At 47.7% G+C, this 18,906-nt stretch overlaps 1 protein-coding gene across 1 annotated transcript in view; it reads left to right on the plus strand.

Moving 5' to 3' along the window:
• The window catches only part of MAPKBP1 (mitogen-activated protein kinase binding protein 1), a 206,699-nt gene that overhangs the window by 119,032 nt on the left and 68,761 nt on the right, over positions 1-18,906 (plus strand). Inside the window, exons 6-14 of the mRNA XM_075330612.1 lie at positions 183-320; positions 526-708; positions 2,831-2,991; positions 7,269-7,458; positions 7,893-8,039; positions 8,127-8,311; positions 8,391-8,482; positions 8,911-9,036; positions 9,158-9,228. Of these exons, the coding sequence (XP_075186727.1) occupies positions 183-320; positions 526-708; positions 2,831-2,991; positions 7,269-7,458; positions 7,893-8,039; positions 8,127-8,311; positions 8,391-8,482; positions 8,911-9,036; positions 9,158-9,228 (1,293 nt within the window). The remainder of the gene's footprint in view (positions 1-182; positions 321-525; positions 709-2,830; positions 2,992-7,268; positions 7,459-7,892; positions 8,040-8,126; positions 8,312-8,390; positions 8,483-8,910; positions 9,037-9,157; positions 9,229-18,906) is intronic.

An 18,906-nucleotide genomic window follows, 5' to 3' on the forward strand; every position in this document is an offset into this window, starting at 1 on the left:
GGTTATATAAAGCGTCATAAGATGTATCCGCTGGTCTCAGGACACACTGTCCCTGGCAGGAAGGATTGTCTACAGTGGAAACATTTTTAGGTGTCGTCATCTGCAAAGTGAAGGAAACTTTTTAGTTTATAATGTCTTTGACTTTTCAGTTACATTTCTCTATCATTTTTTTTGTCTTTCAGAAAAATGTTGTTGTAGCAGCAAACAAAGTGTCTAGTAAAGTTACCGCAGTTTCCTTCTCGGAGGACAGCAGCTACTTTGTGACCGCGGGGAACAGACACGTCAAGTTCTGGTACTTGGATGAAGCAAAGTCCTCCAAGGTGACTCCTTGGGATATTAATGGGTCCATTTATTTGGATTCTCACAAGTCTCACAACATACACGATTGTTCTCTCTGAATAAAACACTGCTGCCAATGACCAACTAATATATCAATATTATGGACTATAGATTTGTGCCACTTTTTTTTTTTAATGTTTGTTTTTGAAGCGGCCGCTTTATATTGATCTGTTCTCCTCATTCCAGGTCAATTCTACGATTCCCCTGCTGGGGCGCTCGGGCCTATTGGGTGAGCTCAGGAACAATTTCTTCACGGACGTGGCATGTGGTAAAGGAAAGAAGGCGAGCAGTACCTTCTGCATCACCTCATCCGGGCTTTTGTGCGAATTCAACGACCGAAGACTTCTCGACAAATGGGTGGAGCTGAGGGTGAGACTTTATTATAAATCTTTAAAGGAGTCGTCCGGTTGGTGCAAGTTTAAAGGGAACCGGTCACCTGTTTTTTGTCCTATAAGCTGCAGCCACTATCATTGGGCTCTTATATATGGCATTCTAACATGCTGTATATAAGAGCCCAGGCCACTGTGAGAACATAAAAAACACTTTATAATACTTACCTAGAAGGTTGCTCCGGTGCACAACAGTCGGATGGGTGGCGCCGTTCTCCGGGACCAGCGCCTCCTCTTTTGGCCATCTTGGTCTTCCTTATTCTGAAGCCGTGGTGCATGACACGTCTACGTCATACACTCTCGCCTGCATTTAGGTCCTGCGCAGGCACACTACAATACTTTGATCTGGCCTGCTCAGACCAGATCAAAGTATTGTAGTGTGCCTGCGCAGGACCTCAATACCAGTGCGTGTGTATTCAGAATAAGGAAGACCATGATGGCTGAAAGAGGAGGCGCCGGTCCCGGAGAACGGCGCCACCCATCCGACTGTTGTGCACCAGAGCGACCTTCTAGGTGAGTATTATAAAGTGTTTTTTATGTTGTAGACAGCGGTCTGGGCTCTTATATACAGCATGTTAGTATGCCGTATATAAGAGCACAGTGGTGGTGGCCGCAGCTTATAGGCCGAAAAACCGGTGACAGGTTCCCTTTTTAAAGCCTATAAATTTTTGCTTTGTAGGGAGTCCAACCCCTGGGGCCCGCTATGATCGACAGAATGGGGAACTTTTTTCCCTATTAGAATGGAGCAGCAGTGCCGTGCCTGAACAAGCGCTCCATTCATTCTCTGGACACTGCTGGAAACAGCAGAGTTCAGTGCTCTGGAGGTCCCTTAAAGGGAACCTGTCACCAGGTTTTTCCCCCTACAAGTGCGGCCACCACCAGTGGGCTCTTATATATAGCATTCCAGAATACTGTATGTAAGTGCCCAAGCCGCTGTGTAAACACCTTTAATTACTCAACTTTATTATACTCACCGAGGGGATTGTCTGGTCTGATGGGTGTTGCTGCTCTTGGTCCATCGCCTCCTCCATCTTGTGGGTTCGTCATCCTCCTGCCCAGCCCCGTGTGCATGACATGCCCTGCATCGTTCACAGAAAGGCCTCCATTGCACTCGTGCGCCGGCGCACTTTGATCTATCCGGCTGAGGGCAAAGCAAAGTACTGCAACGTGCAGACTTAAAAGGTCAAAGATCGCCTGCGCATGCGCACTACAGTACTTTGATCTGCCATCAGCCGGGAAGATCAAATTGTGCCTGCGCGGGAGCACAATGGAAGCCACTCTGAGTGAGACAGGACACGTCATCCACATGGGGCTAGGCAGGACGACGGCGATCATACAAGATGGAGGAGACGCCGCATCAAGAGCAGCGACACCCATCGAACCGGACCACCCCCTAGGTGAGTATAATAAAGGCGATTTTAACATTACACACAGCGGCCTGGCTCTTATATACAGTATTCTGGAATGCTGTATATAAGGACTAAGGACCTACTGGTGGTGGCCGCAGCTCATAAGGGAAAAACCTGATGATAGGTTCCCTTTTTAAAGAATTGCTGGTCCAGCGGTCATGTGTGCACATCGCTCCATTCTCTCGGTGATAGAAGTGCCCTATTTTGGTGATCGGTGAGAACCCTGCAGACCGCCACCAATCCTGTGCATAGGCGATAACTTCTGCCTACCGGAGTGCCGCTTTACGTCTTCAGTAGATGGTTACCGCCCCCTTTTCATGGTAAATTAGACCGTTTTAGTCTGAATTGCCAGTCATTAAATGGGAAATCGTTACATGGATGTAATATTTTGTAGACCTGTAATTGTGAAATGAATTTCCACCTATTAACACTGCAAGCGTCAAACCTCCTGCATAGACCTAGAGTGCAATATGTCTGCCTGCCGCTACAATTGGCGGTTCAGGGGCAATGCTCTCCCTTGGTTAGGTGTACTTCTACATTGAAGCAATATCAATAAATGTTCACATTATTTTGGATCTTTATTAGATTTGGAAAGTGAACAAATGATTTTACTGCATATATTAGTACCTTAATGTGAGGGGGTCCTAATCATGTCCGCACTATTGAAATGACTATATTCTGTTTCTGTTCCAGACCACCATGGCGAGCTGCATCATCGTCAACCAGGATTATATTTTCTGCGGCTGTGCCGATGGCACTGTGCGCATCTTTAACCCAAACAACTTGCACTTTCTTAACACCATGCCAAAGCCGCATCGCCTTGGAGTGGACATTGCCACAGTCACCGAGGCTAGGTATAACCCCATCGATTTCAATGGTGATGATCGAAATATATCCCCTTCCCCTTCCATCACACGCTCACTTTAACCCTTAGATCATTTTATGTATTTGGGAGAGGTTTTCTGTGGCTTAAAGGGGTTGTCCAGGACTTTAACATTGATGACTTAACTTTAGGCTAGGTCATCAATGTCTGATCTGTATTCCTCCCCCAGATTGGCTTTTCCCGGTGCTGGCGGCTGCTGGAACTACTCAGCTGTGGATTTGCACAGCACAGCTCGTACAGGATAGTGGCTGTGACTGGATACTGCTCATCTGCCCTCTATTGATTCGAATAGGGGTGGATATCCAGTACCCAGACGCAGCAATTATACAGTTGGAACTATGCTGCGCAGATCCGCCACAGAGTAGTTCCGGCCACCCGGAAGGCGGTTACCTTAAGTGTTTTTTGTTTGTTTTTGTGTTCCTCAGAGTGCCTTCCAGCTAGAATGGTCTTCACGAGAACATTGGGAGAAATGGGAAAAATTGTAACAACAACTGTGCAAATTGTGACAATCATTTTAGCTGTCTATAGAGACAAATCCTGACAGTGGGCATATTGCACATTGTCAAGATTTCGCATTCTGCAGTCAGAAAAACTGCAGGAGTTCGGATGAAGCATGCAAAACCTCCTTAAACATTAAGGTTATGTGCGCACAGTGCGTTTTACGCTGTATTTTTGTGCGTTTTTCGGGTGCGTTTTTTGGGCTCAAGACTGCATGACTTTGCTTCCTCAGCAAAACCTATGAGTTTTCATTTTTGCTGTCCGCACACAACTTTTTTTTTTTTTTCTGCGTTTTTGAGCTGGAAAAAAAAATGGTCATGTCAATTCTTTTCTGTGTTTTACTGCGTTTTCCACCCATGCAATGCATTGGAAAAACGCAGCAAAACAAAGATATCAAAATCGCAGCAAAACGCAACCAAAAACACACCGAAATGTGGCAGAAATGCATGTGTTTTATCGATGCATTTTTTTCCGCGGGTGCGTTTGTGCGTTTTTGTTTTTTTTTTGCGGATAAAAACGCAGCGTCAAAAAAACGCAGCGTGCACACATAGCCTAAAGGCCAGTGTTTGATGTGGTTGGATCCCATGACCCCTGACAATCAGAAGACTAAATAGGCCATATTGGCAGAGCAGCTTTAGCCTAGGTCCACATTTCCGTTGTTTATGATCAGTCATAATCCGCCGCTCTGATAAACAACGCAATCTGTTTGGCGGATTCCGTTGTTTCCCATAGACTTGTATGAGTGGCGGATTGTGACTGATGCCCTTGCATTGCATCCTCCGCTCGACTGATCAGTCATGGAACGACTGACCGTTGGGCGGCAGCAACGCAGCATATAGCGTTTTTTGAGCAGCGGAATCCTTTTGATTTCGCTGCGCATGCTCTCAGCGGCCGAACGATCAGCTGATCACCCGGCGGCCGGCTTCTGTGAGCGATCAGCTGATCTCCCGGCGGCCGGCTTCTTCGAGCGATCAGCTGATCTCCCGGCGGCCGGCTTCTTCGAGCGATCAGCTGATCTCCCGGCGGCTGGCTAATGAGAGCGATCAGCCGATCGTTCGCAATAGCCGGCCGCCGGGAGATCATCTGTTCGCTCTGAAAAGCCGGCGGCCGGCTATTGCGAATGATCAGCTGATCGCTCTCTCTCTCACATTTTACAACGGAATCCGCTTTATGATGACAATGAATTCTTATTCTTGTCATCTGTTGTACAACGCATCAGTCACAAGTGTCAAGCAACGCATGTGACTGATGCAAAACAACGGAAATGTGAACCTAGCCTTACCTGGCACTGTCACTTGGTACCATGTGGATAAATCAGACCTAGCTTCAGTGCAAGGAACAAATGCACTTGTGGCGTCTTCATTCTTTTAATCGTTGGGGGTCCTCAGGGTTCACATCCTCATCTATCAAATATTAATTCTTTAGAAAACCCCCTTTGTCTTGCTGCATCCATTACAGAATGGCCGTTCCTCTGGACGGCGTATGAGCCCTTGTATTGTGAACTCAGCACTTCTGTGTTGTCCGCTAAGGAAACAAGAGTTTTCCTTGTGCGCTGCCCCAGGAGCAATGATGCTAATCCCTGGTCCCCCGTTATAAATTTACATAGGATATCAGTGCTTCTGGCGCTTGGCAAACCCCGAATTCAGTGGCTGGAATTCAGCCTGGTATTTTCTACAGTGGATTTCTCGGGCAGAACAGTCCTGTCTTTGATCCACATCTCCGCATGTGGGTTTCTTCTCTCCTGACCCCCGGCCCACAGCTGCGGTGGCTTTGGCGTTGAAAAGGCCCAGTGTTTCCCTATGCCAGACATGAAGTGCTTCAGTTTTCTTCTAGTTGACCTCTTGGTGTTACAGCTTTGTCTTTTAAGCTACTTGCGCTGATAGTTTTTACTATCATTTGTAGAGTGATGTCTCTTCCCGGCCCCATTTTCACATGTCTGCAGACGGCACAGAGGAACGTCTCAGAAACCTTCCATCTGTCTCGGTCTTCAGTCTCGGTGTTATATTTGCTTATCGGCCAACTGTGGTGATACATCCGGGGATATAAATTATATCTCCTCTACAGAGGGCTAAATGTGTGATAGGCATGTGTGAAATCGTATATATAAATACATTATATTAAGATTATCAACTGCATACCCAAGGCACAACCTCTGAGTCGTACGGAGCTTTAAAGGTGCCCGTACATACACCAGATATGTGCAGCGTTCTCTCCCAAAGTCTTCATTTTTTGTGTTTTTATTGGGGTGAAGTGGAGGAAAACCTTCTACCAAATATTTCCGCCAGCAGCTCTTCTACCAATAGAACAATGGGACAAGGCATTGTTATTCCACATGTCAAAATCTTCTCTCCAACAGAATTCAGGTAGCCCCTATTTATATCAGGGTCATAACTCTGTCAAAATCGGCAGGTTTGGACAACTTTAATCAGTACAGGGCCTACAACTTTTTTTCACACACTAAATATTTTGTTGCCAAAATTTATACAAGTGAAAAATTTGTTATGCATGAGGATGAATGGGACAAATTTTTGCAGCAAAATCTGTTCCACGTGCATTCACTATCTTCTATACAAGACCCGTAGACTTCTGTGAGGCTGAACTCTGGATTTGTATATGAATATATGATGTTCTGCTTTGGAATAAGTATTATGCTATTCTCCCCCAATGCTGCAGGGGGAGCGTCGTGCTGCTTTCAGTGGTGGGCAGCGTCGTGCTGCTTTCAGTGGTGGGCAGCGTCGTGCTGCTTTCAGTGGTGGGCAGCGTCGTGCTGCTTTCAGTGGTGGGCAGCGTCGTGCTGCTTTCAGTGGTGGGCAGCGTCGTGCTGCTTTCAGTGGTAGGCGTCGTCGTGCTGCTTTCAGTGGTGGGCGTCGTCGTGCCGCTTTCAGTGGTGGGCGTCGTCGTGCCGCTTTCAGTGAGGGGGGGCGTCGTGCCACTTTCAGTGGTGGGGAGCGTCGTGCCGCTTTCAGTGGTGGGGAGCGTCGTGCCGCTTTCAGTGGTGGGGAGCGTCGTGCCGCTTTCAGTGGTGGAGAGGGTCGTGCCGCTTTCAGTGGTGGGGAGCGTCGTGCCGCTTTCGGTGGTGGGGAGCGTCGTGCCGCTTTCGGTGTTGGGGAGCGTCGTGCCGCTTTCGGTGTTGGGGAGCGTCGTGCCGCTTTCGGTGTTGGGGAGCGTCGTGCCGCTTTCAGTGTTGGGGAGCGTCGTGCCGCTTTCGGTGGTGGGGAGCGTCGTGCCGCTTTCGGTGGTGGGGAGCGTCGTGCCGCTTTCAGTGGTGGGGAGCGTCGTGCCGCTTTCAGTGGTGGGGAGCGTCGTGCCGCTTTCGGTGGTGGGGAGCGTCGTGCCGCTTTCGGTGTTGGGGAGCGTCGTGCCGCTTTCGGTGTTGGGGAGCGTCGTGCCGCTTTCGGTGTTGGGGAGCGTCGTGCCGCTTTCGGTGTTGGGGAGCGTCGTGCCGCTTTCGGTGTTGGGGAGCGTCGTGCCGCTTTCGGTGTTGGGGAGCGTCGTGCCGCTTTCGGTGTTGAGGAGCGTCGTGCCGCTTTCGGTGTTTAGGAGCGTCGTGCCGCTTTCGGTGTTGGGGAGCGTCGTGCCGCTTTCAGTGTTGGGGAGCGTCGTGCCGCTTTCAGTGTTGGGGAGCGTTGTGCCTCTGGATGACCTCCTCTTTCTGCCTTGTGCTCGCTCTCCATTTATATATAGTTTATATAGGTTTTCCTTTAAATCTCCCATATCTGTTTTTTTTCATGCAATCTATTCTCTTTGCAGCCGCCTCTTCTCCAATGCTGCGGATGCCAAGTACCCGGACACCGTTGGTATGACTTTTGACTCCACCAACCAGTGGCTGTCGTGTGTGTACAATGACCACAGTCTTTATGTATGGGACATTAAAGATCTGAAGAAAGTGGGGAAAGTCTACTCTGCCCTGTACCACTCCTCCTGTGTATGGAGCGCTGAGGTATGAGCGTGCCGACCGAGATAAAAATAAAACACAGATGTCTATTTTATAGTATTGATGTGCTGCCTTGTTCAGCGAGCGCCGCTCTGAGGGCGTTTATATGTGCGGAGTCATCTCCTTTTAAGATAAAACTGGCTATTATAAATTGCAGTGATCTGATCTATAGAATCACATCAGTAGATCTTAAGGGGGCTTTACACGCTACGATATCGCTATGTGCGTCACGAATGCCATGACCCCAACGACATCTCGTTAGCGATGTCGTTGCGTGTAAAGCCCCCTTTAGTCTGCTGATTTGAAGCCGTGGATACTTTACATTTTTTCTGTTGATTGTAAAGTGAGTGACTCTCCAATTAAGGAATTATTTAAGCCGTTTCATCTTATAAATGGTAGCATTTGCTTCTTATATACCAATTTATATTTTTTTTTTCTAGGTTTACCCTGAAATGAAGGACAGCAACCAGGCCTGCCTGCCCCCAAACTCCTTCATTACCTGCTCTTCTGACAGCACCATCCGACTGTGGAACATGGAGACGTCTAACATCCATGGCACGGCGTTACACCGGAACATCCTCAGCAATGTGCGTGTATTATTTGGTTGTGGGGGGGGGTTGTTTCATGTACAGCACGACCAACTCCTATTGTCTCATGTTCTTTGACTTTACCAGGACTTGATGAAAATTCTCCTGATTGATGGTAACACACAAGCTCTGCTCGACACTGACTGTAACTGCACTGGGTTGGTGGACAAGGTCGATGTGCAGACCCTGGACACCAAGGCCGGGATTCGCTCTGTGTGTGTAAGCCCTAATGGCCAACACTTGGCCTCAGGCGACAGAACCGGCACACTCAGGTATAGGGTCAGAGGGGACATCTGGCATCGAAATTCTCACTATATTAGGGGGATTGAATGCTTATTCTTCATTATACAGGGTTCATGAGCTGCAGTCTCTGACGGAGCTACTGAAAGTAGAAGCTCATGATTCGGAAATCCTTTGCTTGGAATATTCTAAGCCAGACACAGGTAAATATACAAACAAAAGGATACAGCAGCCTCTGTAAATGCCAAGACATATGCAAACATAGAATATATGAAATGTAAACTGCATTAATGCTATATGCAATATACATAAAAAATGAAAGTTAGCTCATCAACCACGGCAAGGTGACCTTTCTTTGATGGGACCCTATTTTAGTGTCCTGCCTCTCCTGGGCTATAATTCTACAAATGTATGGGGAGATAGGATCTGGCACTAATTAAAATCACCCTGTGGCTGATAGGCGGAAAGCACAGTCAGAATAGGAGGCATACAAGAATTGGCCAATTCATGTGAGCCGATCAACCGTGGCAAGGTGACCTTTTATACGTGCATTTATGTATTGTGATTCATTTTATTTCTTCAATATCTTTTGCTTTTTTTTTTTTTTTTTTTTTTTTGTTTGCCTTTTTAGGAATGAACCTGTTGGCCTCTGCCAGCCGTGACCGACTGATTCATGTCCTAGATGCATCAAAAGATTACAGCCTTCAACAAACCTTGGATGACCACTCTTCATCAATCACTGCTGTAAAATTTACTGGTGAGCTCTGATGTGCAGTCATATGGACTAGTACAATGCTATATACCTTGTAAAGAAGACTGATCATCTTTGCCAAGATGGCGACTGTTGTACTGCTAACCTGAATCTGCTATTTTTTCAGCTAACGATGGCAAGATGCGAATGATCAGCTGTGGAGCAGATAAAAGCATTTACTTCCGCACTGCTGAGCAGGTATGGTTGTGAAACATATATATACACAGTGTGCAGAATTATTAGGCAAATGAGTATTTTGATCACATGATGCTTTTTATACATGTCCTACTCCAATCTGTATAGGCTTGAGAGCCAACTACCAATTAAGTAAATCAGGTGATGTGCATCTCTGTAATGAGGAGGGGTGTGATGTAATGACATCAACACCCTATATAAGGTGTGCTTAATTATTAGGCAACTTCCTTTCCTTTGGCAAAATGGGTCAGAAGAGAGATTTGACGGGCTCTGAAAAGTCCAAAATTGTGAGATGTCTTGCAGAGGGATGCAGCAGTCTTCAAATTGCCAAACGTTTGAGGCGTGATCACCGAACAATCAAGCGTTTCATGGCAAATAGCCAACAGAGTCGCAAGAAGCGTGTTGGGCAAAAAAAGGGCGCAAAATAACTGCCCATGAATTGAGGAAAATTCAGCGTGAAGCTGCCAAGATGCCATTTTCCACCAGTTTGGCCATATTTCAGAGCTGCAACGTTACTGGAGTATCAAAAAGCACAAGGTGTGCCATACTCAGGGACATGGCCAAGGTAAGGAAGGCTGAAAAACGACCACCTCTGAACAAGAAACATAAGATAAAACGTCAAGACTGGGCCAAGAAATATCTTGAGAATGATTTTCAAAGTTTTTATGGACTGATGAAATAAGAAGTGACTCTTGATGGGCCAGATGGATGGGCCAGAGGCTGGATCAGTAAAGGGCAGAGCGCTCCACTCCGACTCAGACGCCAGCAAGGTGGAGGTGGGGACTGGTATGGGGCTGGTATCATCAATGAGGAACTTGTGGGACCTTTTTGGGTTGAGGATGGAGTGAAGCTCAACTCCCAGACTTACTGCCAGTTTCTGGAAGACAACTTCTTCAAGCAGTGGTACAGGAAGAAGTCGGTATTGTTCAAGCAAAACATGATTTTCATGCAGGACAATGCTCCATCACATGTATCCAACTACTCCACAGCGTGGCTGGCCAGTAAAGGTCTAAAAGATGAAAAAATAATGACATGGCCCCCTTGTTCACCTGATCTGAACTCCATAGAGAACCTGTGGTCCCTCATAAAATGTAAGATCTACAGGGAGGGAAAACAGTACACCTCTCGGAGCAGTGTCTGGAGGCTGTGGTGGCCGCTGTACACAATGTTGATCGTAAACAGATCAAGCAACTGACAGAATCTGTGGATGGTCGGCTGCTGAGTGTCATCATAAAGAATGGTGGCTATATTGGTCACTAATTTTAAATGTTTAGTTCTAAATTTTGTGCAGTTATATTTGTTTACCTGGTGAAAATAAATAAGTGAGATGGGAATATATTTGGTTTTTATTAAGTTGCCTAATAATTCTGCACAGTAATATTTACCTGCACAAACAGATATCCTCCTAAGATAGCCAAATAAAAAAAAAAAACCACTCCAACTTCCAAAAATATTAAGCTTTGATATTTGAGTCTTTTGGGTTGATTGAGAACATAGCTGTTAATCAATAATAAAAAAAAGCCTCTAAAATACAACTTGCCTAATAATTCTGCACACGGTGTATATTATATAGAGTTCATGCTTTGGTGGTTGGTTCTCGGGTGTCTGAAGTCTTTACAAGCCTCATATCCGCTGCTCTGCCATAATACTGACCAGCCGGCGGTCAATCGCAGAAACTGATTGCGTTTGTCCTGTGACTCAGCCGGTCTTCAAAGCTGCAGTGAATGATGTCTGTACTGAGACCAGTGACTCACATTTTGCCTTCAGACATAATAAATGTTCTGTCTCCATTTAAGTAAACTTGTCATGTTGGAATATGCCCATATAACTCCTTCACTCAGTGCAACAACTCCACCTAATATATAAAAGCTAAAGAAGGGGAAAAAAGAGACAAGTTATTTATTTCTCCATTTAATGATCATGTCTGAATGAAATTAGAAATATGACAACATTTATTCCATTTTTTTATTTTTATTTTTCATTTTTGTGCAATATTTTTAACCTCATAACGACGGCCGTACGACTTAAAGCGGCGGCAAAACAGGGTACTTATTCTGTTCCGCCGCTTTAAAGCGGCGGCCCGAAAAAACCCTGTAGCGCCCCCCAGCGACCGAAAATCGGGGGTAGCTGAGACCCCCCAGATTATGAATCGGGGTGTTTTTTTTGGACCCCGATCATGTGATCGGCGGTATACACTGTATACCGACGAACACATGAAAAAAAAAGAAATGGCCGGTAAAACTGATTTCTTTTTCATCTGACATGATCAAACATGTCAGATGATAAAGAAATCTAAACCCCTAGTGCCCCCAAAGCCCCCGGTACCGGAGAGTCCCCCCACCCCCACCCCTACCCCCACCGGACATCCAAAATGGCGCCGAAGCGCACAGAAAACTGCAGCCGCCGCCGGCTCTGCAGTCATTTCCCTCCGATCTGAAATGATCAAACATTTCAGATCGGAGGGAAATGTCCTCCCCCTGACCCCTCCTCCGGTACACCGGAGATCTCTGGTCCCCGGAGCCCCCTCCGGTCTCCAAAGCCGCCTCCCCCCTCCCCCCTCCGTAGCGTGGAAGATGGCGGCGCCGCGCGGCCGCATTCATTCTGCTCTTTCTGCCGCATGTGACACGTCACATGCGACAGAAAGGTGTCCCCAGGTCCCGCTAGGTCACCCCCCGTCACCCCCCCCCCAGCCCCCGGTCATACGTTACCTGTCTGCTGGTGCTCCGGGCCCGCGATCGCCGCCTCCTTCTTCTTCTTCTTCTTCAATGCTGGCGGCGCATGCGCAGACAGCGGCTGTCAGCTGGATCCCTGCAAGCAGGGACCCTGACGTCGCTGCTGCACAGGCTCCACTGTGGACCGGGGGAGGGTGAGTGCGATAATCTGCAGTCACACTCCTCACATGGAGAGACTGCTGTTCCAGAAAATGGGGGGTACGTTCTGTGAGCGTGCCCCTCATATTCTGGAATGAGGTTACTGCAGGTCACTCTGCCCTAGGTTGGACCGGGGCAGTGTGAGTGCAGTATTCTCAGATTACTGCACCCACACTGCTCATGGAGAGCTTGCTCTTCCAGAAAATGGGGGATACGTTCCCTGAACGTGCCCCCCATATTCTAGAAGGTCCAGAGTCGCCGAGGGACCTCCAAAATGGATTACAGCGACCGGAATTTCTTTATTTTCAATAAATTGGTAAAAGAGGAATGTTTCGGGGAGTTTTTTTTTCAAATAAATTTTTTTTTTGTCTTTTTTTTTCTATTACTTGACTGGGTTAGTAATGTCGGGTATCTGTTCAGATGCCGTGACATCACTAACCCCAGGGCTTGATGCCAGGTGACATTACAGCTGGTATCAACCCCATATATTACCCCGTCTGCCACCGCACCAGGGCGCGGGATGAGCTGGGGCGAAGCGCCAGGATTGGCGCATCTAATGGATGCGCCACTTCTGGGGCGGCTGCGGCCTGCTATTTTTAGGCTGGGAAGAGTCCAATAACCATGGCTCTTCCCACCCTGAGAATACCAGACCCCAGCTGTCCGCTTCACCTTGGCTGGTGATCAAATTTGGGGGGACCCACGTTTTTTTTTTTTTTTAAAAAAACGCCTGGGGAGGCCTCCAAATTGATCACCAGCCAAGGTGAAGCTGTCAGCTGTGGTTTGCAGGCTACAGCTGTCTGCTTTACCCTAGCTGGCTATCAAAAATAGGGGGGACCCCACGTCGTTTATTTTAATTATTAATTTTTTGGGGGGCTAAATACAAGGCTAGGCACCCTTTACTGCAACATGAAAGGCACTAAAGGGCGCCAGCTTAGAATATGCAGGGGGTGGGACGTTATATATGTTTGACATCTATCCATTCATCCATTGTAGCATTTTAGGCTGTGCGCCCACAATCGGGATTTGCAGCGTTTTGGGCGCAGAGTGTTTTCCCTGCGTCCATAGCGCTGCATTGTGCAGTAGAAGCACAGTGGAAGGATTTTTAGAAATCCCGTACCCAATGTGCTTCTTTTCTCCGCAGCAAACACTGACCTGTGGCGCAGCTTCCTGAGCCTCAGCATGTCAATTTATGCTGCGGAGACAAGAGTGTTCTCTGCAGGTAGCATAGAGCTCCACAGCGGCCTGAACCCAAATCCTGGGCATGGGCAGCTGCGTTCTCCCGTGGACAACACTCACATCTCTGCAGGAAGGCTGGCACTGTGTACTGGACGCCGTGTCGCTGGATCATGGCCACATAGCCTAACAGTGAGACATTTGTTGCTACAGCAACATTTTTGTGAAGTACCTGTGGATTCAAAATGCTTACTATACTCCTGAATAAAATCCAGTTTCCAAAATGGGGTCACTTGTGGGGGGTTTCTGCTGTATAGGTACCCAAGGGGCCCTGCAAATGTGACATGGTGCCCGCAATTTATTTTAACTTTTCCAGAATTCAAATGGTGCTCCCTCCATTCCAAGCCCTCCCATTTATCCAAACAGAGGTTTTTGGCCCCATGTGGGGTATCCCTGTGCTCATAAGACATTGGATAACAACCTGTGGGGTCCACGGTTTGTTGTTGTCTCTTGAAAAAGTGAGAAATTTGATGCTAAAGCAACATTTTTGTGAAAAAAATGAAAATTTTCAATATGGCAACCTAAGCTTATCAAATTCTGTGAAGTACTCGTGGATTCAAACTGCTCAATATACACCTAGATAAAAGCCTTGAGGTGTCTTGTTTCCAGAATGGAGTCACTTGTGGGGGACGGCCACTGTTTAGGCACCTCAGGGGCTCTCCAAATGCAACCTGGCGTCCGCTATTGATTCCAGCCAATTTTGCAGTCAAATGGCACTCCTTCCCTTCCGAGCCCTGCCATGCGCCCAAACAGTTGATTTCCACCACATATAAGGTATCGCCAAACTCAGGAGAAATTGCACAATAAATGTTATGCTGAATTTTTTCCTTTTACTCTTGTAAAAAAAAAAAGCTACCTGGTTGAAATAACAATTTTGTGGTAAAATTTTATTTTTTTTTTTTCATGGCTCAACGTTATAAACTTCTGTGAAGCACCTGGGGGTTCAGGGTACTCACCAAACATCTAGATAAATTCCTTGAGGGGCCTAGTTTCCAAAATGGGGTCACTTGTGCGGGGTTTCTGCTGTTTAGGTACCATAGGGGACCTCCAAATGCGACATGGTGCCTGCAATCTTTTTCAGCCAAATTTCCTTTCCAAAATTCAAATATTGCTCCTTTCGTTCCAAGCCCTCCCATTTGTCCAAACAAAGGTTTCAGACCACAAGTGAGGTATCGCCGCGCTCATAAAAAAGTGGTTAACAAACCTTGAGGTCAAATTTTTGGAATTACTTCTTGAAAAAGTGAGAAAATTGATGCTAAAGCAACATTTTTGAGAAAATTATTAAAATTTTCAATATGACAACGTAACGTTAACAAAATCTGTGAAGTACCTGTGGATCTAAAATGCTCACTATACCCCTAGATAGAAGCCTTGAGGGGTCTAGTTTCCAAAATGGTGTCACTTGTGAGGGGTTTCTTCTATTTAGGTACCTTAGCGGACCTGTAAATGCAACATGGTGCCCGCAATCTATTTCAGCCAAATTTGCTTTCCAAAATTCAAATATTGCTCCTTCTGTTCCGAGCTCTCCCATTTGTCCAAACAGAGGTTTCTGACCACATGTGGGGTATCAGCGCGCTCATAAGAAAGTGGGGAACAAGTTTTGGGGTCCATTTTGTTGTGTTATTTCTTCTAAAAGTGAATAAATTTGGGTTAGAGCAACATTTTTAGGTAAAATTTAATTTTTGCTTTTTTTCATTCCACATTGCTTTTGTTCATGTGAAGCACCTGAAGGGTTAATAAACTTCTTGAATGTGGTTTTGAGTACTTTGGGGGGTGCAGTTTTTAGAATGGTGTCACTTTTGGGTATTTTCTGTCATCTAGGCCTATTGAAGTCACTTCAAATGTGATGTGGTCCCTAAAAAAATGGTTTTGTAAATTTTGATGTAAAAATGAGAAATTGCTGATAAACTTTGAACCCCTCTAACTTCCTAACAAAAAAAAATTTTGTTTCCAAAATTGTGCTGATGTAAAGTAGACAAGTGGGAAATGTTATTTATTAACTATTTTGTGTCACAGAAATCTCTGGTTTAACGGTATAAAAATTCAAAAGTTGAAAATTGCTAAATTTTCAAAATTTTTGCCAATATTCAATTTTTTTCATAAATAAACGCAAAAAATATTGTCCTAAATTTGGTACTAACATGAAGTCCAATATGTGACGAAAAAACAATCTCAGAATCACCGGGATCCGTTGAAGCGTTCCAGAGTTATAACCTCATGAAGTGACACTGGTCAGAATTGCAAAATTTGGTCTGGTCATTAAGGTGAAAATTAGCTCCGTCACTAAAGGGTTAAGTTGCATCTTGTTTATTCTCTAATGTTTTTATTTATTTTTCTTTATCGTTCCTATGGGAGACCCAGACATTGGGTGTATAGCTTCTGCCTCCGGAGGAGACACAAAGTACTACACTCAAAAGTGTAGCTCCTCCCTCTGAGCTTATACACCCCCTGGAGAACCAGATCTAGCCAGTTTATCGCTTTGTGTTCAGGAGGCATACATCCACACATGCATTCTCATCTGATTTTTCATTTTTGGAAAGAGTTTGAAGAAAAGCGGGTCCAAGCCTGGACCCCCGGCATGTCCCTTCTCACCCCACTGTGTCGGCGGTGCTGTTAAGGTTGATTCCAAGGCTGGAGCCTTACATGCCGTGCTCCTTCACCATCCCTCCTGGGCTCTGACTTGAAGTGGGAGCCAGCACGGTTCTCCATGCTTGGCAGGAGACCGGTGTCCATCCGCAGCCCTTCAGTATCCTGCTGGACCGGAGCACTCATCCCCAGGGACTTGGAACCCTGCGTCTCAGCAAGCTAAGTACCTGAGACGGTTATATATGGGGGTCCCTTGTACTTTATTGTTGTGGGAGAGTGTGCTGAGTGTTTTTTGTGACATTTCCGGCGGGTTCTCTGGCTGTCGCCTGAGAACCGCGCCGATGGTGCCTGCGCGCCGGCCGCACCGCTCAAATTTAGGCCCCGGCTTCGCCGGAGGCCTACTTTCGGTTTCACTGCCCTCGCATGTCATTCATGCAGAGGGACAGTGCGGCTCCGCCCAGCGGCCGTTCTACACAGGGGAGAGACACTCCTCACTGAGTTCATGTCTCCTCCCCTGTAGGTCTCTATGGCCCTCCAGATCCCGCTCTCAGAGTGAGTCCCGCCCCCTCTCTTCACTCCGGCGCCATTTTCTCAGCATTCTTCCCTGCGATCAGCGCTGGCTGCAGCATCCCTGCTGAGGTGCTTGGGGGTCCGGGCTTCGGGATCTGGAGGGCACACAAACCGCTCCAGCGGTCTGGTAAGCCACAACCTCCGGTTGTGGACCTCTGTATATACTCTCTGGGGGTCATTCTCTGGCAGAGCCCCCACTCCAGCAGCATGTCTCACACGAGGAGCAAGGCTCCAAAGCTGTATTCAGTATGCACTGCATGTAAGCTCCTACTGCCTGAACCGAGCACCTATCCACATTGTGATGCCTGCTCTAACCTGACGATGCCTCAGCCTGGAATCGCCCCCCCAGTGGTCTCTCAGGCTGCTCCGGTCCCTGTGGCTGAACCCCCGGCTTGGGTAGAATCCTTTTCTAGGTCTATCTCCCAGTCTTTTGCCGACTCCATGGGACAGCTGTCCAGGACTTTGCTGAACATGCATCAGCCCCCTTCACAGGGTGCCTCTGCTGCTAGGGCTCTCTCAGGACCGGAGCTCACAGAGGATTCATCATCTGGTCCCAGACCCCGTCCTCCTAAAAGGAGACGCAGGGCTCCATCTCCTTCCTCGTCCCGCGGCTCTGATTCAGGAGCTGACTCGCAGGACGAGGAGGATGCCTTTACAGGGGGCTCGGAGGCTAACTCCATGTGCCCCATTGATCTGTCCGAAAGTGACTCAGATGTTAGTGATTTGATTGCGTCCATTAATTCTGTACTGGATCTCAATCCGCCAGTATCAGAGGAGCAACCCTCTCTGGCAGAAAAGCACCAGTTTACCTCGCCTAAGAGGACAAAGAGTGTGTTCTTTAACCACTCCAGTTTTCAGGCCGCTGTGTCCAAGCCTAGGGCCTGTCCTGACAAACTCTTCCCAAAGCGTGGTTCTGAAGACCGGTTTTCATTTCCACCTGAGGTGGTCAAGGAGTGGGCTCATTCACCAAAGGTAGACCCTCTGGTGTCTAGGCTATCAGCCCGGACCGTTGTATCAGTGGCTGATGGCACCTCTCTTAAGGATTCCACTGACCGCCAGGTCGACCTTCTTTCCAAATCTGTATATGAGGCGGCAGGGGCCTCGTTCTCCCCAACTTTTGCAGCAGTGTGGGCTCTCAAAGCCATCTCTGCTTCTCTAGAGGAGATGCATTCCCTCGCCAGGGAATCTATGCCCGAAATGGTGGCTTTAACTTCCCAAGCTTCAGCTTTTTCATCCTATGCCATGTCTGCCATGCTGGAGGCTTCTCACCGCACTGCGGTGGCTTCGGCTAATTCCCTCGCTATCCGCAGGATCCTGTGGCTTCGAGAGTGGAAGGCAGATGCTTCCTCGAAGAAGTTCCTTGCTGGACTCCCTTTTGCTGGGTCCAGGCTTTTCGGTGAACAGCTGGATGAAATTATTAAGGAGGCTACTGGCGGGAAGAGTACTTCCATGCCACAAACCAAAACCAGGAAACCTGTCCAGGGTAGGAATCAGTCGAGGTTTCGTTCCTTCCGTTCCTCCAACTGGTCGTCCTCTAAGCCCTCGGCCTTGTCCACTAACTCAGCCAAGGACCAAAAATCCAGCTGGCGCACAAAAGCGCGTCCACAGAAGACCGCAGGAGCTGCTGCCACTAAGGCAGCCTCCTCTTGACTATCTGTCCGCGCCAGCAACGTCCTTAGTCGGTGGCAGGCTCTCCCACTTTGGCGACGTGTGGTTTCAACACGTCTCCGATCAGTGGGTGCGGGATATAATCTCCCACGGCTACAGGATAGAATTCTCTTCCAGCCCGCCAAACAGATTTTTTCTGTCAACTCCCCCCTGCTCCAAGGCCGCCGCCTTCTCTCAGGCCGTGGCATCCTTGCAGGCCAACGGAGTAATTGTACCGGTTCCCGCCCGGGAACGGTTCAGAGGTTTCTACTCAAATCTCTTCCTAGTCCCCAAAAAGGACGGTTCCTGCCGGCCCATCCTGGATCTCAAGCTTCTCAACAAGCATGTTCAGGTGCGGCATTTTCGCATGGAGTCTCTGCGATCAGTCATTGCCTCAATGACCCAAGGGGATTTCCTGGCATCCATCGACATCAGAGATGCCTATCTGCATGTGCCAATTGCAGTTTCACACCAGCGTTGGCTACGTTTTGCAATCGGAGAGGAACATTTCCAATTCGTGGCTCTCCCCTTCGGGTTAGCCACGGCCCCTCGGGTATTCACCAAGGTCATGGCAGCAGTGGTTGCGGTTCTGCACCTCCAGGGGTTGGCAGTGATTCCTTACCTGGACGACCTTCTAGTCAAGGCTTCATCCAGCGCAGACTGTCAGCGGAGTGTCTCGCTCACTCTCGCCACTCTAGCCCAATTCGGGTGGCTTGTCAATCTGCCCAAATCCACTCTGACTCCGACCCAGAGGCTCACGTACCTAGGGATGCAG

Source organism: Anomaloglossus baeobatrachus, chromosome 12 (genome assembly GCF_048569485.1).
Source record: "Anomaloglossus baeobatrachus isolate aAnoBae1 chromosome 12, aAnoBae1.hap1, whole genome shotgun sequence".
Lineage (NCBI taxonomy): Eukaryota > Metazoa > Chordata > Amphibia > Anura > Aromobatidae > Anomaloglossus > Anomaloglossus baeobatrachus.